The sequence below is a fragment of the Moschus berezovskii genome, chromosome 2 (assembly GCF_049115385.1).
Source record: "Moschus berezovskii isolate FMDL1 chromosome 2, NW_MosBer_1.0, whole genome shotgun sequence".
In the NCBI taxonomy this organism is placed as follows: Eukaryota; Metazoa; Chordata; class Mammalia; order Artiodactyla; family Moschidae; genus Moschus; species Moschus berezovskii.
This window is the reverse complement of record NC_142461.1, coordinates 10732673-10756525: the sequence shown is the minus strand read 5'-3', so window position 1 is coordinate 10756525 and position 23853 is coordinate 10732673. Positions and strand designations below refer to the sequence as shown.

Genomic DNA, 23853 nt, shown 5'->3' with positions numbered 1-23853 from the left:
ACTACCTGCCTCCAGCTTAAGACTAAACAAACAGCTGCAGCTGTTCTCGATGTGTCAGTGACTCTGATGGCCCCGAGAGACTAAAGCACAGAGTGGCTTTCCTTTGTACCTGCTTTTACCTGATAGTAAGCAGCTCGCTGGAGCTGGTCAGTGGCTCTTTCTACATGCACCTCTGAGCTTTCCACGTTGGCTTCTATGCTGTCTGCAAAAAAGAAGGATGTCTTACCACAGTTGGATGTTTCAAGACTGCAAACTGAAGAGAATTCTGATGCTAAGGGTCCTGTTCACCACCATCACTCCAACTATCCAGCCATGAGATCAAAAGTTACCAGCCCCATAAGAGAACAGCCCTCTTCTTTGGAAATAAACACTGAAGAATTATTTAGAGGTAGAGGGTTATGAAGTATGCAAATCATCCACAAACAGTTCAGAAAAAAATCAGGTAAATACATAGAAAAGAGTGCAAATAAAAAGCAAATGGGGTAGAATGTTAACAAGACGTAAATCTAAGTAAAGCTTATAAAGGAGTTCCTTGTTATTTTCATTTTTGCAACTTTTTGTGAACTTGAAATTATTTCCAAATAAAAAGCTTTATTAAAAAGGGTTTCGAATCCCATAGTTGTGCAAGTTTCTGGAGATAAAAACTGAGAAGCTGACAGCTACTTCCCTAAACAGCAAAAGACTTACCATAAGGCTGCGGCAAGTGCATGGGCTATTCATGGAAGCCTCATTTTAACTTCCACATTTGACAACATAAGAAAATTGCTAAGAAAATGAATTTAGTGATTTTTAAATGGTATTCCTAGATTCCTAAGACACAGCTTACTGACTTCTTGGCATACAAAAACTATCCACTCACCTTTATGTTAAAGGTATCAATAATACATACCAATGAGATCACCTTGGTCGTGGATCATCATGGCCAAATCTTTAAATATCTGATTGACATCCAAAATATCAGCCTAAGGAACACACACACAAAAAAATTAACCAACATTAAGTAACATGTTGGAAGATTCATTTCCTCTACTTACCTAAAGTTCTGGCTATTAACATAATATGTGTTTTTAAAGCTTATAAATCATGCTTTCTCTATAAACAGAAAATGAAAATAAAGTTAATTATTAACACTTACTAAGTTATTTCTGTATGCAGAGTACTATGCCAGGTAGGTAATTAGAAGCTCAGTCTCTTGGAGCCTGACTATCAGTTACAGAGGACTGTTAACCCTCCACAGTCCTGTTCAACCTTAAATTAAGAACTTCTCTGGACCTCCCTACTAAAATGTGGACAATGACAGTATCCATCTCATAGGATTTTCAGAAGTACTAAATAAAAAGTTCTTAGAACTACGCAATAACCACTTCATAAGTGTTAGCTGTTAGTAACTATTACTTAACTGGTCCTCTGGAAAAGGAAATGGCAACCCACTCCAGTATTCTTGCCTGGAGAATCCTGTGGACAGAGGAGCCTGGTGGGCTGCTATCTGTGGGGTCGCACAGAGTCGGACACGACTGAAGCGACTTAGCATGCATGTGTGCGTGCGTGCGTGCTTAACTGGTCCTCATGACAATCCAATAAGATATGTATTATCTCCATTCTACAGAAGAGAAAAGTCAAGGCTCAAAGAGGTTTAATGACTTGCCCTAAGTTCTCACAGCTAGCATGTGGCAAAACAGAATTAAAAGTTCGTGATGGGCTTCCCTGGTGGTCCAATGATGAAGACTCCATCTGCCAAGGCAGGGGACACACATGTAATCCTAGGCCTGCACTCTAGAGCCTGTGCTCTGCAACAAGAGAAGCCACCACAATGAGAAGCCTGTGCACCACAACGAAGAATAGCCCCAGCTCTCTGCCCCTAGAGAAAGCCCTCGGGTAGCAATAAAGACCCAGCACAGTCATAAGTAAATAAATAAATAATCTTTTTAAAAGTTCATGATGCTTGAATTAATCATTCAGTAACTCTATGAAGTAAGCATCTTCTTTGAGGATAATGAGGCTCAGAGAGGTTATGTAACTTGTCTAGTTATACAACTCATCAGTGAGGAAACTAAGCACTGCAGCCAGGATTATATTCCTAAAGCCCATGCTCTTTCAATAAGCAATGCGCTGCCTCTCAGATGCTACAATAAAAAAATGATACCTTCAAAGCAATGACTTCCTGATCACAACTTGGCAAGAACAGTTCTAGCCAGCACCTCAGTTACTTGTTAAAGAGTCCACTATAGTTAGGACAGTTGGCTAGTTGCTATGAATATAAAAGGGCTTAATAATAGTTATCTGGAGGTGGAGGTGGGGTGGAGGGATCAGTATACAATAAGGTAAGTAAGAAGAAAGGGTATTATATGGTAAATGACTAATAAATGGTATAGCATTTACTTCAAGCAGAGAAGGAAGACTATGGCAGAAGAGGCAGGATTTAAGAAGCCATGTACATAGAAAGGTAACCGGGTTAAACAGCCCAGTTTGGCTATAACATGGGTGTGATATTATGATTCATAATAAGAAATATATATTTGATCTTTGTCCCAATCCCAGCACAGAGCTCCTAAAATTTTTTTCTAAGTGATAAAAGAGATAAAGATGTCCTTTTTTATTCAAAACAAACCCTTTCAAGTTTATGTTACTAGCTTGGCTTTTGGAAAACCCCTAAGGATGGGGGCTAGTTGCCAGGGGAACCAACCTGGTGTTTAGTTGGTTGGAACTTTCAGCCCCAATTCCAACCTCTGGGGAGGGCTCAAGGTTAGATCAATCACCAAAGGCCAATTATTTAATCAATCATGCCCATGTAACCAAAAGTTGAGAGTGCTTCTTGGTTAGTGAACACAAGGAGATGTGGGGAGTGTAGAGGGCCTGGAGAGGGCATGGAAGCCATGCATGCTTGCGTGCTCAGTCACTGCAGTCGTGTCTGCCTCTTTGCGACCCTATGGACTGTAGCCCACCAGGCTCCTCTGTGCATGGGATTCTCCAGGCAAGAATACTGGAGTGGGCTGCCACGTCCTCCTCCAGGGGATCTCCTGACCCAGGGATCGAACCTGCATCTCCTGAATCTCCTGCACTGGGGAAGCCCCATGGAAACCATGCACCCCTGGCCACATACTTTGCCTTATGCATCTCTTCCTTCTGGCTCTTCCTGAGCTGTATCCTTTTATAATAAACCAGTAACCTAATGAGTAAACTGTTTTCTTGAGTTCTGTGAGCTGCTCCAGCTAATTAATCAAACCCAAGGAGGGGGTCGTGAGAACTTCCAGTTTCCAATCTGTTGATCAGAAGCACAGGTGACAACCTGGATTTGTGACTGGCACCTGAAGTTGTGGAAAGAGGAGTCAGTCTTGTGGGACTGAACCTTCAATCTGTGGGATCTGAGACTAACTCCAGGAAGACAGTATTAGAACTAAGTTGCACTGTAGCACATCCTGATAATGTGGCAGAATTGCTTGATGTGGGGAAAAACACATATTTGGTGACCAGAGTGTGAGAAGTATAGAGTGGGAGCAGAAGAGAAACACACCGGAGTGTGTTGCTGCACTGTTAAAACAGGGTTTGCATGTTAGATGCAGGAAATGACTGGATACGAAAATGCAACGGCTAAGGAATCAGGCCTGGATTCTGTTGAATGTGAAGTGCCCATACACTCCTCCCCTCAGCTCCACACATCTCATTCTACTCTCGGTTGGACAGGATTTCTCATGTTAAAGAATCAATTAGATGATTAGTAGCAATAGATGACAAAGAAAACACATGACATCTTTGAAGTCAAACTTCGGGCTTTCCCTGATGGCTCAGCCGGTAAAGAATCCACCTGTAATGCAGGAGACACAAGAGATATGTGTTTGATCCCTGGGTTGGAAAGATGCCCTGGAGTAGGAAATGGCAACCCACTCCAGTATTCTTGCTTGGAGAATCCCTTGGGCAGAGGAGTCTGGCAGGCTATGGTCCATGGGGTCGCAAAGAGTCAGACATGACTAAGTATGAGCACAAGGATGAACTGTTTCATCGAAAAACAGAGGGCAACAACAAAATTCTATAAAGCAATTATCCTTCAATAAAAAAAAATTTTTTAAAAAGAAGTATCAAGAAAAAAAAAAACAACAACAGAGGGCTCTAGAGCAGTGTGTCTCAACCTTGACCGCACTTTGTAATCACCTGGGAAGTTTGTAAGATAAAAAATGGCCTCACCCAGGGCTTCCTGTGGATGTTTGCCCATTTTTAACCTACAAAAAAAATAAGAAAATCACACGCAGTTCAAACTAGTAATTGGTGGGTAGATGAGAAGAGCTGGGGCATTAAAAAAAAAAAAATCTCCAAGTGATTCTAAAAGTGCAATCAGGGTTCAGAACCACTGCCACAGATGAAGGTCAAGGAGATCAAAGTTTCTCCCCTCTACAACCCTCCTCCCCCCACTGCCCCCAAGATGGCAGTCTTCCATCTCCATGAGAAAAGTACTCAGGTTTAAGGCTATTTTACTGGTCATCATGCAAAAAATTAACTTTGGAAACTCAGGTAAGAAAGGCCTTGAGACCTCTCTCTCAACCCTCACCTCAAAAATTGTTCCTGTTTCTGTGACTCACTGATGGGATACCCACAGTTTGGGATTGGACTTTCGGATGCACAAAAATGGAACAAACTTTTTGGCCTGTCTTTATTCTGGGTTACTCAGACTAAGCAAAGGGCTCTCCGTAGAGCCCCACCGAACCTAGAGATTGGCATTGAGGTTTGGGGATAATGTCTTAATAAAATATTTGTTGGCCTTGCTCTGTTCTCTATGGGTATTCTCATGGAGACCATATAAAATATGGTGACTGAGGAGGGGGTCCAGGTATCCTCAGGCACCACGACCAATACCATCCTAGTGAAGTGTGAAAGTTGCTCAGTCATGTCCGACTCTTTGTGACCCTGAATCCTCTTTGTGGCCTGAATTCTCCAGGCTAGATTACTAGAATGGGTAGCCATTCCCTTCTTCTCTAGGGGATCTTCCCAACCCAGGGATTGAACCTAGGTCTCCCGCATTGCAGACGGATTCTTTACCAGCTGAGCCACCAGTGAAGCCCAAGAATACTGGAGTGTAGCCTATCCCTTCTCCAGCAGATCTTCCTGACCCAGGAATCAAACCAGGGTCTCCTCATTGCAGGTGGATTCTTTACCAGCTGAGGTACCAGGGAATCCTGATACGATCATGAGAGTAGTTCAAATTCACCATGATTACCCTGAGACATAATATGCAAACCATACAGCTCATTTCATCCTTTCTCATAATCACTGAGAGAAAAACCAGACTGCAGATACACTGAGTCAAACAAAAATCATGACCTGGCCCTCACCTCCAGCTGCCGAATTGCCGTCTCCCTCTCCTTAATAAGCTCCAGGTCCTGTTCGGTGATGGCCACCTCATCCTCCTGTCTCTGCATCTGGTTCCACTCCTCATGGCTGCAGGGAGACAAGCACATGGGCTGATTCCTTCCCGCAAAGGTGGACATAAGACATATCATCTCTGCTGTCAGCAGATCCTGTCCAAAGACAGAACCAGGCCTCCAACTCCTCTGGTAACAATACAAGTCCCTGGGGGTTACATTCTTCGCATCCAGAGGCAAAGAACTGGTAACACCAAGAAAACCAAGTCTCAGCTTTCATGGGCAAAACTAAGAGGAGGCAGAATTACAAGGGATGGGACTCCTTGCTGTTTCCATTCAGGGATACACTCTATAATCTTGCTGGACAAGAAGTGGGCAGAGATTTGAAATCTCTGGCCCATTCTCTCCCAGGGCACTCTCAGAGTGCAAGCTGTGCTGGCATCTCAGGTACCAAATGGGTAGAGAAGAGCAAGTTAAGTGACCGGTCAGTGCTTCACCAGTTAGTCTGACAGAATCACATCTCCTTGTTTTCAAGAATTTCTTTGAGGCTGTTAGATGTCTCTTAACAGAAAACCAAAGTGAAAAAGCTAATGAAATGTTACAACTCTCCTTTTCTGGTACCATATTTAGAAGAAAGGCATATGACTTACGAGACAGGCACTTTGAAAATTCAGTATTAAGCACCTTTCCAGTAGTACACATAAATCACATGTCATCTCCACAATACTTGGAGAATTTTCTCCACGTGCTGGAGATGCAAAACCGAGTGAGAGAGTGCTCCAGGCCTCTGAGGGACTCACAGTATAGTGGTGGCAAGACGGGTGCATACCAGTGACAAAATATTTTATGTTCTGAACTAATACCATCAATACACTTCTATGGAATTAGTTAATTCAGTTTGGGGGAGAAAGGAGATGTCTTATAGATACAAATCATTTGCTTTTTCTACGGTTGCCTCCATTTTAGGGATGAGTAAACAGAAACCCTTGTACTGCAAGGAGATCCAACCAGTCTATTCTAAAGGAGATCAATCCTGGGTGTTCATTGGAAGGACTGATGCTAAAGCTGAAACTCCAATACTTTGGCCACCTCATGTGACGAGTTGACTCACTGGAAAAGACTCTGATGCTGGGAAAGGTTGGGGGCAGGAGGAGAAGGGGACGACAGAGAATGAGATGGTTGGATGGCATCACCGACTCGATGGACATGAGTTTGAGTGAACTCCGGGAGTTGGTGATGGACAGGGAGGCCTGGTGTGCTGTGATTCATGGGGTCGCAGAGAGTAGACACGACTGAGCGACTGAACTGAACTGAACTGAACTGAACCAGAAACCCAGGAACTTTGAAGAGCTTATATCTGAATTACAGGCAAAATCTCAGCCCTCCTAAATTTTAGGTTTTGGGGGTTTCTATTTTTTCCTTTTGAGCCAAACCCTCTCCTCAATACACAGACATCAGAGATTTCTTGAAAGTTTTGTATTCACTTTGAAATTATCCCTTTCATTATTCAGAGATCACAGAAAAACCCACTGTTTTGACTTTTTTAATTTGATGGATTATAAATTACCTACCCCAGGGCTCTTGAGAGTCCCTTGGACTGCAAGGAGATCAAACCAGTCAATCCTAAAGGAAATCAGTCCTGAATATTCATTGGAAGGACTGATGCTGAAGCTGAAGCTCCAATACTTTGGCCATCTGATGCGAAGAACTGACTCACTGGAAAAGACCCTGATGTTGGGAAAGATTGAAGGCAGGAGGAGAAGGGGACGACAGAGGATGAGATGGTTGGATGGCATCATCAACTTGATGGACATGAGTTTGAGCAAGCTCTGGGAGTTGGTGATGGACAGGGAAGCCAGGCGTGCTGCAGTCCATCGGGTCACAAAGAGTCAGACACGACTGAGTGATTGAACTGAACTGACCCCAGGGGTCCCTTTATTTTTCCTCCTTTTTTCTCACTGATTTTTAAAATTAAAAGTAAGTATAAAGTATAAAATCCCATCTCAACTATCTACCTTAGAATAATTCCTTTACCTGTCAAAGGAGACGAGCTGTTCCTCTCTCTGCCTCTCCTCCGCCTAGAAAGTAGATGGCATTATTGTTGCTGTTATTCACAAACATGTCACAGACACAGACACTCACACTCACACACACATACAATGGCCTCCTTTAGCTACAGTATAAAGAAGCAACATCCTTTGGCTCTGATAGGATCTATAAGATGACACAGGGCTCTGGCAATCTGTCATGACTAGGGAATGGGTGTGAAGTAGTCAAAAGCCAATCTGCATTCCACTTTGGGTTCAGAATCAAACTATATTAAGTAGGATGGAGAGAACATGGTAGGAGAAAGGAATAAAAATTAATAACAGTGGTAACTTATTTTAAAATTTGGAGAGAGGTGGATTAAGGGAAAGAATTGAAAACGTGCATGCAAACTTTCAGAACCTGTAAAGATATTTTTAAAAAATAGACCTTTAAAGCATATCAGGTTCTAAAGTGACAAACTGACTTCAAAAATCAGTCTAATGATACATTACTTTTGTAATTTAACAACTAAGAAAAAAAGTTAAAAGAGCAATCTATTTTTTAAAAAACCTTCCCTTTTTTATAACAGTAATAATAAAGTTAAGTAAAATAAAGAAAATTTCAAAATTTTACCCACCCAGAGGAATACAGTGGGTTTTTTAAAATTATTATTAGTTTTCACTCTCTCCCCAGATCAAGAAACGAAATGCTGCTAGTGTCCTAAAGCCTACCTCTGTGCCCTTCTCCAATAATAATCACCTCCCTCTCCTCCATTGTAACTATTATCCTGACTTTTTGGCCACCATTTTCTTGTATTTTTAAAATATTGATACATATCAATATTTAATATTTTATCTGATTTTGAATTTTACATGAATGGAATTATACTGTTTGTATTCTTTCATGCTTTGATTGGATCACATTAGATTACGCCAGATCCATCCCTGATGTTAAATATAACTGTGATTCATTTTCTCTGTTGTAATATATTATAGTACCACCACGTATTTTTATCTCTTCTATCGTTAATTGACTTTGGAATGTTTCTGATTTTTGACTACTACAAATAATGTTGCTATGAACAGTCCTGTACTTATATCCTGGTACAAACATACAGAGTTCTCTGAGATAGAACACCTGGGTCATAAGGTGTTCTGAAGTTACAGCCAAATGTTTTCCAGTGGTTGTTCCAACTCATACTACCACTGGTCAGGCAGGAAAGTTCCTGTTGCATTACATCCTTTGTGTACCCTGGGCAGCTCGTTACACTGCAAAAATTATTTGCCGGTATTCTTTGGGGTGCAGGATAAAGGTGTCTGAACAGAGACGATTTGTATTTGCTTTTGTCTGGCACCAAGGTACTCGACCAGACCAGGACTACTGGAAGCTTCAGGCTTTTGGACCATTCAGCCAGTATGAATCTGGACAGCAAATCTGCCTGAAGGTTACTCTGTGGTGAAATTTACTGTCTGGATTTCCCCTCCTTCCTGCCGTCCTCAGTGCTAATGCAATCTTTTCAGCAGTCTGCTAGGGGAGAGGAGGGCTTACTTTTCTTTTCTTTTAGGGCCCAGTTTAATTTGAGCAGCACCTTCTTTTACAAGAGCCACCTTGCATGGACCCATTACTCTGACTTCATGCCATAAGGACATCAAAACTGAATTCACGTTTGTCCTCAGTAAATGTACTCAGTGGAAAAGTCATTTTTATCGGTGCTCTGCTTATCTCTACGGGTTCACACTTTCTCTGAGGCTTTGATCTTAATATTTTCATGGCTCTTCAATATTTTTGAGACGTTGGGTTGTTAAAATGTAGTATCTGTTAATCCTTTTCAAAGAGAAGGCTAGTCCAAATAACCTAGCCTGCTACATTCTAGGAAACGGATTTATCCTTTCTTTTTAAAAAGCTTTTAACATAAGATCAATATGACAATGAGAAAGAAAAAAGAAAATTACACATAATTCTACCTGTCATTTTTGTAAATCTTTGTGCATATTCCTTTCTAGTCTTTGACCATATGTACACTTTTTTAACAAAGGTTATACCAATCTGACATTTTCATAGCATTTTCATAAAATGTCCATGTTTATTATTTGGAGGGATAGTAAGCAAAGACAAATGGTCAAAAAAAATTTTTAAACTTAGGAAAGAACATCCTGAAATTTGCAGAGGTCTTCTTTTGGAAATAAACTCACAGAAAGACGAGATCCAGCTCTTGCTCGGGCAATGCTCTCCTTCTCCTTTTCAGACACCCTTCTCTGCACGGCCTGGAAACTGTTTAAGGCTGCAGAGAAGTCATTCATGAGACGTTCTTTCTGAAGTTTCTGCTGGCGCTGGGAAATTAAACAAGAACTTAAAATTTCATATCAACCCAGATCATTTGGTTTTAATTCCCTTTAAAAGCAAAAGTACACCCCCTAAAACTTCCCAACTAGGAAAATAACTGTGAAATAGGCTCTTCCTTAAACAAATGAATTTGTTCTTTTCTAACTCAAATCTCTGGTTAATACTATAGGCCAAGTCAGAGTTTTCCTTCTTTCATTCTGACAAACCTGTGAACTGGGTGTCTTTTTCCTTGTAAGGGAATCTCAGAGGGAACCACAGTTCAGAATTTTGGTTTCCAGGAGAATCTAAAAGCAGAATAAACACCTATGGATTTAGACTGGACTCAAACAGAGACTGTTTCCTTGCTAACATGTTAAAAACTGTATTCATCTATAGTTAGTTCACAGCTTACCTAAGCACCATAGAATCATTTGCCTTCACACTGTAGTGAGGTTCAAAATCTCTGAGAACCTAAAAGCTTATTCTGCAGAGTTACAGGCTATGTTTACTTAGCTTACTGATACTATGTCTCAAAAAGCACATACTGAGAGCACTTGCTATAGTCAATTGGTACTACAGGTTATACAGAGGCAAGTATAATCAGTAAGAATCCAAGTGGTCAAGGCCTCGAGAGGTGGTGGACACTAAGGGTAAGGCATGAAGAGTAGAGAGAAGGGGAAAGGCAAAGCCATGCAAAAGGCATGTGTGAGCAAAGGCATGGTGGCAGAAATTTGCAGAGGAGCAAAGGCTGCTGCTGCTGCTAAGTCACTTCAGTCGTGTCCGACTCTGTGTGACCCCATAGACAGAAGCCCACCAGGCTCCCCCTTCCCTGGGATTCTCCAGGCAAGAACACTGGAGTGGGTTGCCATTTCCTTCTCCAATGTGTGAAAGTGAAAAATGAAAGTGAAGTCGCTCAGTCGTGTCCGACCCTTAGCGACCGCACGGACTGCAGCCTACCAGGCTCCTCCATCCATGGGATTTTCCAGGCAAAAGTACAGGCATGGTGGCAGAAACTGGTGTGAGCAAAGGCATGGTGGCAGAAATTTACAGAGGATTTATAAAAAGGTAGTTTGACTGGAACCAAAGGTTTTTTTCATGAGAATAGCGAAAAGATAAAATAGAAAAAATAGGGAAGGGGCTGGCCACTGCAGGTTTTATTTTTCTTTTTTAAGGATTTGCTTACTTGGCCATACTGGGTCTTAGTGGCACACGCAGGATTTTTGATCTTCGTTGTGGCATGCAGGGCTTCCCAGGTGGCGCTAGTGATAAAGAACTTGTTTGCCAATGCAGGAGACTAAGAGATGGGGGTTCCACTCCTAGTCCAGAAGATCCCCTGGAGTAAGGCACGGCAATCTACTCCAGTATTCTTGCCTGGAGAATCCCATGAACAGAGAACCCTGGCAGTCTACAGTCCATAGAGTCGCAAAGAGTCAGAAATGATGGGAGCGACTTACCATGCATGCACTCAGGCATGCAGGTTCTTTAGTTGTGGCCTGTGGGGGTTTTTAGTTGTGGAACATGAACTATTAGTTGTGGCATGTAGGATCTAGTTTCCTAAGGATCGACCTTGGGCCCCCTGCATTGGGAGGGTGGAGTCTTGGCCACTGGACCACCAGGGAAGTCCCCACAGCAGGTTTTATTTTATTTTTTAATTTACTTTTGCTGTCCAAGTCTTTGTTGCTTCACACTGGCCTTCTCTAGGGCAGGGGTTACTCTTTGTTGCAGTGCGAAGGCTTCTCAATGCAGTGACTTCTCTCATTGCAGAACACAGGCTTTAGAGCTCAGGCTCAGTATTTGTGGCTCACAGACTTAGTTGCTCTGTGGCATGCACAATCTTCCCAGATGAGGGACTGAACCTGTGTCCTCTGCATTGGCAGGCGGACTCTTAAACACTGGACCACCAAGGAAGCCCACCCGCTGCAGGTTTTAAATGCCAAGCTAATGAGTTTGGGATTCAACCTCTAAATAACAAAGAGCAATGAAGATATTAGGTGTACATGATGTGTACAAAATGATAACTTAGAAAGATGAGTCCACGATGGTGAACACAATGGAATGGGAAAATGAAGTAAGTCAAAAAGATGACCACAATAATCAAGGTTTAAGGTTAGGAAGACATGGTATCAGTAATGAGAACACAAAGAAATGAGTCTAAGAAACACTATGCAACTGAAGGACAATAAAGTCAAAGGATGACTCACATTTCACACCTGGGAGAGAGATGGTAACACTGAAAACAAATTTAGACGAGGGACTTTTTATCCCATTCCTGAGATTTTAATTTTTACATAAACATTAAATAATAGAGGGGGAAAAAATCATTCTCCAATCTCACTATCCAAAAATATTATCTTTTAAGTATATCATAAACATTTTCCATGTTAACATACTCTTCACAATTTGGTCTTTGCTACATAATACTCCATTAAGTTGATTTAGTAAATTTTATGTAAGCATTCCTTCTAGATTGTTCTATTTTTAACTATTACAAATAAATAAACCTAAAGTAAGCCCTATTGTAACAGCTAATGTTTATACAGCGTTTATCACATATCATACTGTTATAACTACTTTATAATAAATCATTTAATCCATATATCAACCTATACTATTAAAGTACCTATTTGACAGATCTGGAAAATGAGGCACAGAGATGTGCAGCAATTTGCCTAGGATCACATAGTAAATGGCAGGGGTGGAATTTAAATCCAGGAAACCTGGCTCCACAGTGCAGAGCTGTTTTTTTTTTTTTTTCTTAGAACTTAGAAACATTTGCATAAGTGGAAATATTAGGTCAAAAGGCACAAACTTTTTTATGACAATAAGTACTGTCAGTCAGCTTAGTGAGGGGTTTGGGTGAAACAGGAGGGATTCATTAGCATATCAAAGAGGAGATGTCAGAGCAGGAATTAGCAAAATGGGCCAAGTACTTAGAGGTGCAGGGGAGAGGGATTGAAAAAGATTTGGGGACCACGGTCATAAAAGTCACAGGAAGCTCATAAAAGTAGAAAAGACTCCTGGGGGAGAAAGCATAAAATAACAAAATTAGAGGATCACTGGTAGCGCCTTGGGGCACACCCACTTCTAGGAAGACACAGAGTCAGAGAAAGACGCTGAGACTCAACCTGGGGTAAGAGGGACAAAAGGCCAGAAAGGGGTCACCAGAGTTGGGTACATGAAAACTACTTTGTCGTCTTTACTACGGAAATCATGGGAAGAAAAAGGAAGTTTCAGTAAAGACAGGATGAACAGGAGGATCAAATAAAACAAAAGAAATGAATAAAAACGCAAAAAAAGCCCACTGGATTTGGCAATTAGAAGATCACTGAAAATAGTATGAGTATGAAAGAAATGTGAAAGTACGACGTATGGTTTGACAGTCTAGTAGCAAAAAGATGAGTGACAGGGCTAAGATTAATTAGATAAAGAAACAATTGAAAAGGAAAAGAATATTCAGCACAATAGGAGGAAGGGAATCCAGGATTTATATTTCACTAGAAATAATACCTCTGTGGATTTATTTTATGTTCTTAATGATCCAAACTTTGCCAACAAAGGTCTATCTCGTCAAGGCTATGGTTTTTCCAGTAGTCATGTATGGATGTGAGAGTTGGACTATAAAGAAAGCTAAGCACCAAAGAATTCATGCTTTTGAACTATGGTGTTAGAGAAGACTCTTGAGAGTCCCTTGGACGGCAAGGAGATCCAACCAGTCCATCCTAAAGGAAACCAGTCCTGAATATTCATTTGAAGGACTGATGCTGACACTGCAACTCCAATACTTTGGCCACCTGATGCGAAGAGCTGACTCATTTGAAAAGACCCTGATGCTGGGAAAGATTGAGGGCAGGAGGAGAAGGGGACGACAGAGGATGAGATGGTTGGATGGCATCACTGACTCAATGGACATGAGTTTGAGTAAACTCTGGTAGTTGATGATGGACAGGGAGGCCTGGCAAGCTGCAGTCCATGGGGTCACAAAGAGCTGGACACGACTGAGTGACTGAACTGAACTGAATGAGCCAAGATAATGGAAGGAAACAAGAAGATGCATAATCCAAAAATAATTTCTATTTGATTTTGGAATACATTAGATTTCTTTTTTTAAGAGCAGATTGAACTTTCTATTCTGTTTAGGCTACTATTTAACACTTAGCTGTTGTTCAGTCACTCAGTCATGTCCGACTCTTTGAGACCCCATGGACTGCAGCACATTCTGTTGACATCATAGTCTTAGATTCCCTTTTTTTACTGCTAAAACTATCTACAAGTGTGTATTCCCTATGTGCACAGCTGGGAGGAGGAAAGGGGTGATCTGGGAACAATTTGAAAAAACGAATGGCAAGGGGAACTGGTCCAGTACGGGCAACAGCCAACACAAACAGCACACAGAGGCAGAGTCAAAGGGTGATTATGTTAAGGTTACTACTTTGTAGCAGGATGACAAAGCACCTAGTTTTGGCTCTTTTCTTTTGTGCAAGGGGATGCCAAAAATCCAAAGACTGAACACAGACTTCATTAAACTCCTTGCCAGGAATGAGTTAAACTGATGATTTGCAAACTTTTTTAATGGAGATCCAGAATAAAAATGTGACATCTTGACCTAGCATCATATATACACATATGTGTGAAACAAAAGTTTCATGTAACAGTATTTCCCTTAAATTACATGGTTACACACGCTGACATTTCTATTTTGTTTCATTTCTTTTAAATTGTGATCACAACACACTAAAATTATATTATTTCCAACAGTAACAATTCACAGACAACCCAGGAAGGGGAAATGGTAGGCTTCATCTTTATAGCCATCAGAGACGAAATATCATCATTTTAAAAATTCACTAATAAAAGACAACGTAAGTTAAGTGCTCCCATGAATGGTATAGAAACTAAAGCAAAATAAAATCACAATAGTCTAAGATAGAGAAGATTTTTGTCCTGGAAGAGAAAGGATATGAGGCAGACCATGAACAGTAGGTTAAAGTCAAGCTACAATGGAGGGGACACATTTGACTTCAAGAACAAGTGAAGGAAAGGCATGGCATATCAAGGGAACAGTGAATTTCAATAGAAACGGTGTCTTTAAAGGATTTAAATGGTCACCGAAGAAAACTGGAAACCTACAAATGACTTGATGTGACATGAAAGCAACTGCAAAGTAAAAAACACGTTTGCTTGAAATTTACAGATACTGGATACAAGCAAACTAGAATCAAGCCAGAAAGCATAAAGCTGCTAATCAAATCCCAGCAAGATGCAAACACTGAGATTCTTCTTCAGTTAAACCCATTTTACATATATATTAATATATTATTGCTAATTATCGCAGCAGCTACCCATATTGAGTACCTACTAATACTTGCAAGATCTGGTACATGAATTCTTTCTGTTGTCACAATAGACACTCATCCATTTTATGGATAAGGAAACTGAGGTTCAGTTTGAAGGCCAAGTTTGTTTCACATACCACCTCTCCAAAAAACCAATATTTTTCTTATTCAAAATAAATAAATCAAAACCCCAGAAAATACCAACCTGTTCTGAAGTAGATAAAGGAAGGGGCAAGGACCCCAGTTCCTTCAGTAATTCATTTGTTTCCTTGGCAAGCTGATTTGTAGAGTGTTGTAACTGTTGCCTAAGAGAGAAAATATATGTTTTAGGATATTCTCACTTCTTGAGAGTTGTCAGCATCAGTCTGTTCTGAGTGTCTCATGATGCAGGGAATGAAAGGGCACCTGAAGGAATGGGTTCCCAGATACTCAAGTTCACAACAAAATTCCAAAAGTGCCACCTACTCAAACTCACTTCAAGTTGTCTTCATGTTACCGAGTAGAAAGAACCTAACTCAGTGAAAACTGCTGATTAGGTATTTTAATTCTTTGGGGAGAAAAGAAAACCATTCTCAGTAATTCTGATAGAAATACAAAAGCAGCCGCCCCCACACCTCAATCTAATAGTTTTAACATGTTGAACTCTCTCTGAAAATTCTCACACTGATTTGCCCGAGTTCTGCATGGTTACTGTTTGTCACAGTCCACTGACTAGTGACAGAATCCACGCACTGGGGGTTGGATGAAATGTGCATTAGAAGCATAGCTTCTACCCTAGGGAACAACCTCCAAAGATCAACTCCCACGTTTGTGCTTAAAGCTGGTGCTTTTTCAGCCTTATCCTTGGCTCCCTACCTATGCTTTATGCTTGATTTACTGGCTCTTTCCTCCAAAACAAAGAAGCCCTATACTGTGCAAAAAAAAAAAAAGGAGCAGAGGGAGAAGGAAATTAAAGAGGGAAAAATGTGCGGGATTGAAAGGTACTGGAAATACAAAAAAGATTCCTTTCAGTCATGGTTTCTTCTACTATCTGGCCATTTCTGCAAAGGTTTTAAGGGAGGACAGAGAAACCACACTACTAATTACTAATATTTTTTCACTGCAAAGGGGTCTCCAAGATAGAAGGAAAAAAAAACAAAACAAAAAAAATGTTTAAAACCATGAGAATCAAAACCAAGAGGGAGTCAAAAAACAAAAATGGGAATTTCCTGGGGGTTCAGTGGCCCCGCTTCCACCCAAGAGGGCACTGGTTCAATCCCTGCTTGGTGAACTAAGATCCAACCAGCCATATGGTACAGCAAAAAAAATAACAATACAAAACAAAAAACAAAAGCCCCCAAAAAGAGTCAATCCGAAGCTTGAGCATCACAGACAGTACTAACATACCCACAGCTACCTCATGTCTCCCTCAAAAAAAGCTCAAAGTACTAACAGTAAGTCATTCTCTCACTTCCCAATGTCTAGGACAGGAAACAAAAATATTGTTAAAGATGAAAAACTAGAACTTCTAACAGCAGAGATAGAGTCAAGAAAGACATAATAAAAAGAATCTATTCCACTATTCTCTCCTCGGGTCATTCCGAATACACTTCTTTAATATAATATACAGTTGGAAATCCAACAGATTAGACGAGCACTGTAGATCATCAGGAGGCCTGTGCCAACAAGGAAGCTCATGTAGGGAGAATACAGTTTAAGAGTGGTAGGGATTCCCTCTCTACGTCCCTAAATTGTTCTGCTAGGCTGTCCAAGGGAGAAAGAAAAGCAGAGTCCAAGGACTCTGAGAGGCAAGGGAGATCACAACCCGTTAATGTATTTTGCTGCTCCTGTTCTAGATCCAGCTATGACCTCATGTCCCACTGCCTCTCATGCTGACTTCACAGGCCTGAAACCTAAGCCGCCAAGCAGCAAAAGCATTAAGTGTGTCCCCAGAAGGCCCTCACAAATCTCAACCTTGTTAGGAAGCTACTCACAGATTTTCCTGTAGCTTGCTTGAATCCTGCTTAGTTCCTAGTTGGCTCATCAAGTTCTTTATCTGAGCGGCTGGGGAGAGGAGAAAAAAAAATCATTAAAAAGAAAAATACATTCATCACAAGCACCCTGGGGAAGAGGGAAGGGAGACTGAGATTGATATATACATACTACTATATATAAAGTAGATACCTAACAAGGAACTATTATATAGCACAGGGAACTCTACTCAATATTCTGCAAATGGTCTACAAGGGAAAAGAAACTAAAAAAGAGAGCATATATATATCTGATTCAATGTGCTGTACACCTAAAACTAACACAACATTGTAAATCAATTATACTCCAATAAAAATTTTTAAAAACAAGCACCCTAATTCTCAGATCATTGGTCTCTCCCCATATCCTGAATAAGTATGTACAACTAATAGAAAGCATGCTATGATCAAGACCCTGGTCTTGATCTTCTAAATCTACCTGTGAGATCTACCTTTCTCCTAGAGAGTAACTATGCCACTAAGCAGAAGGTGGTAGTTTTGTTCGTCACTCCCAAAGAACTTCCACATTCTGCCAGATTTCCAGTGGCACTGGTTAAAATGTTTGTTTCTTTTGCAATGGCCTTGATACCGAGTATCAATTCACAATAAAAATTTAAATTCATGAATACAAAGTAATTTTCTACAGCAAACATTTTTGGAAAGACAATGTACATTTATTATTGATAATAAGTCACCACTAATTGAGCACTTCTATGTGCCAAGTACTATATTAGGAGCTTTGTATACATAATCTTATTCATTTTCATAGCAACAGTCTGAAGTAGATGTATCTTCATTTTGCAGATGAGGAAATCGATTTAGAGAAGTTAAATATCTTATGTAAGCACACACACAAAAAGAAGTAGGGCAAAAAATTCAACCCCAGGGATATCACACTCCAATGCCTATGTTCTTTTAACTATGCTGTCTGTAGACAAATAGTACATCGCTTTGTTCAGATTACTCTACCAAGATATTGTGCTAAGATTAGGAATGGTCATATTTGAATCCTAGATGTTTAAGACCCTAGCCTTGGACTAGGAAAGCCGAGTTCCAGAGGAATTGACAGTCTATCAATAAGCAAAAACAGACTGCCTAGGAATCTGAACACCCTTGTCGCTCACTGATTTCTACAACAGGAATAGAGCCCCTGATTTCCTATGTCCTACTTTCTATTTTCTTTTTCTGTTGGCAGAGAAGACAGGGGGAGATTCATTCATTCATTTATTTATAGAGCTTGAAATTTTATTGTATGACTTTTTTGTTTGTTTGCATGCTTGCATTTTAAAAGCATTCACTGTCTTCTATAGGGCTTCCCTGGTGGCTCAGAGGGTAAAGCGTCTGCCTGCAAGGCCTTGGTTCGATCCCCAGGTCAGGAAGATCCCCTGGAAAAGGAAATGGCAATCCACTCCAGTACTCTTGCCTGGAAAATTCCACAGACGGAGGAGCCTGGTAGGCTATAGTCCATGGGATCGCAAAGAGTCGCACGTGACTGAGCAACTTCACAACTGTCTTCTATTGCAAGAAACTGGAATACAGAACACAATCACAAAGTACTTTTTGTCCAGGGGAAACATAATTATCTTCAAGTTTCACCAGAACTTCAAGAGATAATATATCACAATAGGTATAGGGCTCCTCTGGCCAAAAGACAGTTTCCTTTGTGAGGGCCTCTCCTATCCGCTCAGGTTTAATGCCAGTTTCACTTGTGAAACACCAGACTGCTTAATGACTGGCTTCAGGGAAGAAGAGGAAGAAACCAATGCTTACTGTAACAATTTGTATCCATCATAGGAACAGATTATATACAAGGCTTCAATGTCCAATAAAAATGAAACTTCACTTATTAGAATTTTAAATTTTAAAAATTAATTGTTCCTTATGATAAGGTGCTTCTTAAATAACAAAATCTGGGGGTCACAGTCACAATCCTGACCTTAATTTGGTCACCAAGAGTAGTAAAAAGGCAAGCTTAGTAAGGATCAGTTACCTTACAAAAACACAGATGTGTTAATAGCTTCTAAATCTGTTAAGAAACAATAATTAGCCAAAATCTTCTAGGTGATTGCTGAGTGACTCTACTCCTATGGGAAACTGAACAACCCAGCCCTTAACAGCGGCTAGGAGTTATTTCTCCTGCAAAAAATTAACAAACGGAAACCCCAATAAAATGGAGTTGGGAGATCCCAAGGGGGAACTCTCACACCTACCAGATACCAGAGCCCAGCAGGAAGACTCTAAGCCAATGAAAAGCCACGGACTCTGGGTTTGCTGTATCCTTCCCAACTTCCTTTTACCCTTCCCTTGCCAGGAGAGGGGGCTTGCACTTGGCTTGCCATAATTGCAGACCCCAAACTGCAACTCTCTGGTAACTCTGAATAAACCTGTCTTTGCTGGAGAAATATCTGGCAGTCTCTGTTTTAGGTCAACATCCTTAGCCCAGATCACTGTGCCATCATGGGTGTTACAAAGCAAAAGTTTCCACAGTCAAGAATATATATGTGTGTAACACTTCAAATCATGATTTTATCTTAAGACCCTCTTTTAAGCAAAAATATAACTTCAATTTTATAACAGAAATATAGATATCACATGATTAAAAAGTTGCCTTTTGAAAAACTCTCCTAAAATATAACTATTCTATTAAATGAGGGTTTTTTAGTTTAATGGTTCCACAGGAAAATGTAAAGCACTATAAGAGATTGAATTCTGCTAAAAAAGCATTATGTAAGATATAAATAACCATTTCTCATCACTAAGATGTATAATGTCCTTCTTACCTAAGTCTAATGGGAATCAGAATCAAAGCTATCAAGTGGCTGGCCAAACAAATAATTTAAGAAAGAGGACAGACATTAGCATCTACAGAGCATTCACCATGTGCCAGACACTGGGCTATGTACTCGATGTGGCATAATAAAAGGTATATTTGCTCTTTGTCCTCAGTTCCTGGCAAAGAGTTCCTACAAGCCTTGGGATTTCCTGAGTGATAGGAGTGTCTTTTGTTATTCATAAAGGGCTCCTTTGGAGCATACAGAGCTTATCTATTGAGGTGACCTGATGGCTTCGACTTCCCTGGTGGCTTAGAGAGTAAAGTATCTCCCTGCAATGCAGGAGACCTGGGTTCGATCTCCAGGTCGGGAAGATCCCCTGGAGAAGGAAATGGCAACCCACTCCAGTACTCTTGCCTGGAAAATCCCATGGACAGAGGAGCCTGGTCGGCTACAGTCCATGGGTCACAAAGAGTCGGACACCACTGAGCGATGACATGACATAAGCCCTGATAGCCTTAGGGTGGGTACGGTTTGTCACCAGAAAGACCAAGTAATTAGCAGGCTGGAAATTTCAGTTCCACCCACCAACCTCTGAGAAGGGAAACTAGGGGTAGGGAGAGGAAGTACAGATTAAATTCTATAAATTCTTGAACTAGATTTGATGAGCTTCCAGATTGGTAGGCTCCCCAGGTGGTTTAGTGGTAAAGAACCCACCTGCCAATGCAGGAAACTCAGGAGACACGGGTTGGATCCCTGGATCAGGAAGACCCCCTGGAGGAGGGCATGCCAACCCACTCCAGTATTCTTGCCTGAGAAATCCCATGGACAGAGGAGCCTGGCACAGTCCATGGGGTCGCAAAGAATCAGACACGACTGAGTGACCACACACACACAAGCAGAGACTGGTGACCACACGCAGGTGCAGGGAGGGTGTCAGTGCCCAGAGACAGTATGGAAATTTTGAGCTCTGCCTACATACCTGTTCTAGGAATCTCTTCTATCTGGCTCCTCCTGAATTATATCCTTTATAACAAACCAGTAAGCGAATGTTTTCCTGAGTTACGTGAGCTGGACTAGCAAACTAGCTAAACCTGAAGAGGGGCTCATGGGAACACCTCCAATACAGCTCACTGGCCAGAAGGACAGATAAGAACCTAGACTTACAATTGGCATCTGGCATCTGAAGGGGGTGGGGTCGGGGGACTAAGCCCTTGATTTGTGGAATCTGATGCTAACTCCAGGTTCAGTTCAGTTCAGTGCAGTCGCTCAGTCGTGTCCGACTCTCCGCGACCCCATGAATCACAGCACGCCAGGCCTCCCTGTCCATCACCAACTCCCAGAGTTCACTCAAACTCCAGGTAGTGTCAGAATTGAATGAAATTGTAGGACACCCAACTGACGTCCAGAGAAACTGACCACTGACGTGTGGTAAACCCACACACCTGGTGTCAGAAGTATTGAGAGTGGAGGAAACATCAGAAAAGTGCTTTTCCTTCACTCCTGATAAGCATTATCTTACTATTGCTGTTGTGCTAGTTGCTCAGTCGTGTCCAACTCTTTGCGACCCCAAGGACCATAGCTCGTGAGATTCCTCCATCCATGGGATTCTCCAGACAAGAATACTGGAGTGGGTTACCATTCCCCTCTCCAGGGGATCTTCCCAACCCAGGGATTGAATCCCGGTCTCCCGCATTGCAGGCAGATTCTTTACCTTCTGTCCCACCAGGGAAGCCCCTTATCTTATTCAGTTCAGTTCAGTTCAGTCGCTCAGTCATGTCCGACTCTCCGCGACCCCATGAATCACAGCACGCCAGGCCTCCCTGTCCATCACCAACTCCCGGAGTACACTCAAACCCACGTCCACAGAGTCGGTGATGCCATCCAGCCATCTCATTCTCGGTCGTCCCCTTCTCCTCCCGCCCCCAACCTTTCCCAGCATCAGAGTCTTTTCCAGTGAGTCAACTCGTCGCATGAGGTGGCCAAAGTATTGCAGTTTCAGCTTATCTTATTAGATAAGCATTATTACAGGTGGGTACACTGAGGCTCACGCTGTTACAAAACTCATTCCTTCATTTAGAATACCTATTCTACAGTTATGTGCTCTAGAAGATACTGTTCTCAAGAAGCTTTCATTTTTAGGAGAAGACATAATAAGCATGTATCAGGTAGTGATAAGCGCTATAAAGAAAAATAAAATCAGGTAAGGGCTGGAATTACAGGGTAGGGAGAGGGTACTAGTTTACACAAGGTAGTCAAAGATGACCTCTCTGATAAGGTGACACAGAGTTAGAGACCTAAAGGAAGTGAAAGATCAAATCATGAAAAATATCTGGGGGAGAAGTTTTCTAGCAGAGAGCATGAAGCACAAAGTCCCCATGGCAAGAGCACTTGTTGTGATGGAGAAACAGGGGGCCAGTGTGACTAGAGAGAGATGAGAGAGAGGCGGAGCCAGAATACATAGGCCGCTGTAAACTGGAGCAAGGCCTTCCAATTTTAATGAAATGGGAAGCCACCAATGGTTTTAAGCAGTCTCATAAAAACCAGAATTCAAATCCAGGGCTAATTCCAATAACTATATTTTTTTATGTCACATTAGATTCTCTCACAGGCAGATAGACCTTGAGAGGAAATACACAGAATGTAGTGACTTAGGGCAGGCTTCCATTTGCCAGTGTTGCACTTTACCCCACCCTGCTTATCTGACAGCTCCCTAACTTAACAGCTCTCTCCTCCAGATAGGCTGATGCCCTTGCTCTAACCTGCTCCCTTCCATAAGGCCCTGCCACCTTTGGAAAGGTTCCTGCATACTTACCGGGGTCCAGCAGAGTGCCAGCATCCAGGGAGCAGTAAGCAACTGCTGATTAATTGAGTTAGCCTCAGTTTTGAGACTTCCCTGGTGGCTCAGACAGTAAAGCGTCTCCCTACAATGCAGGAGACCTGGGTTCAATCCCTGGGTGGGGAAGATCCTCTGGAGAAGGAAATGGCAACCCACTCCAGTACTCTTGCCTGGAAAATCCCATGGGAGGAGCCTGGTAGGCTACAGTTCATGTGGTCGCAAAGAGTCGGACACCACTGAGCGACTTCACTTCCTCAGTTTTATGTCATGCCACTTTCAAGGCAGAAGATAGGAACGAACATGAGCTAGGAATAATGAGACCTAAATTCTAAGCCAAACAGGACCACTAACTACATGTACGGCACCAGATAAATCATTTCATGTTGCTGGGTCTCTTTCACCAACTGTATATGATATTCAGGTTTAACTAACAGATATTGAGTACTTATTGTCTGTCACAGTACTTACTATTTGTGTGGGTGGGGCTTGTTTCCTCATTCAATTATTATGACTACATAAGGACTAAATGACCTCTAAGTACTCCCACCACTGCTCAATGATAAAAGTCAACAATAATGAAGCTCTAGTCCCAGAATGATGCTGTGTAACCAAGCAGTTTTTTTGCAAGCCAGAGTTTGGCTAAGAGAGACTCTACCTCTCTGTACAAATGGGACTGGACTGACTATACACCTCTGGAGAGGAGGGACCAGATTCTACTCATTTTTGTATTTGCAGAATCACACATGCATACACACTCCTCCAGAAAATAACTGGTTACAGGGTGACACATAAAGGTAAATGTTACTAGTATGGCAGTTCAAGGAAACAGATCTCATCTTATTGACTGTCTTTACATAGAGCATTCTCTTCAGAAACTCTAGAGATTTCAAAATTTCAAGTTGTTAATCACTTATCAAAATGTATTAAATGCCCTAGACAGCAAAGGGGATTTTACAGACTATGGGGGAAAAGTCAATTTAAAATTAGCTGTTCTTGGTTTATTCTCAGCCGAGAACTTTTTTTACCTAGTCTTTTCTGACTTCTTTTGTTTGCTGAGATACGAAAATTGGGATGAGGGGATTGGGTGGGGGAGGAGGACTTTATAGCGTCACTTGTTAGTTAAGCACCAGAATGAATCCAAGCTTTCATCAATTCTATTCAAATTCCTGAATATTGATATTTTCCTAAAAGTTTCCAGCA

At 41.4% G+C, this 23853-nt stretch overlaps 1 protein-coding gene across 1 annotated transcript in view; it reads right to left on the bottom strand.

Annotated features, from left to right (window-relative positions):
- The window catches only part of STX12 (syntaxin 12), a 33253-nt gene that overhangs the window by 2435 nt on the left and 6965 nt on the right, over positions 1-23853 (bottom strand). The window contains exons 2-8 of the mRNA XM_055397489.2: positions 17008-17077; positions 15240-15339; positions 9572-9709; positions 7386-7429; positions 5322-5427; positions 890-962; positions 120-202 (exon numbers count right to left, since the gene is read on the bottom strand). Of these exons, the coding sequence (XP_055253464.1) occupies positions 120-202; positions 890-962; positions 5322-5427; positions 7386-7429; positions 9572-9709; positions 15240-15339; positions 17008-17077 (614 nt within the window). The remainder of the gene's footprint in view (positions 1-119; positions 203-889; positions 963-5321; positions 5428-7385; positions 7430-9571; positions 9710-15239; positions 15340-17007; positions 17078-23853) is intronic.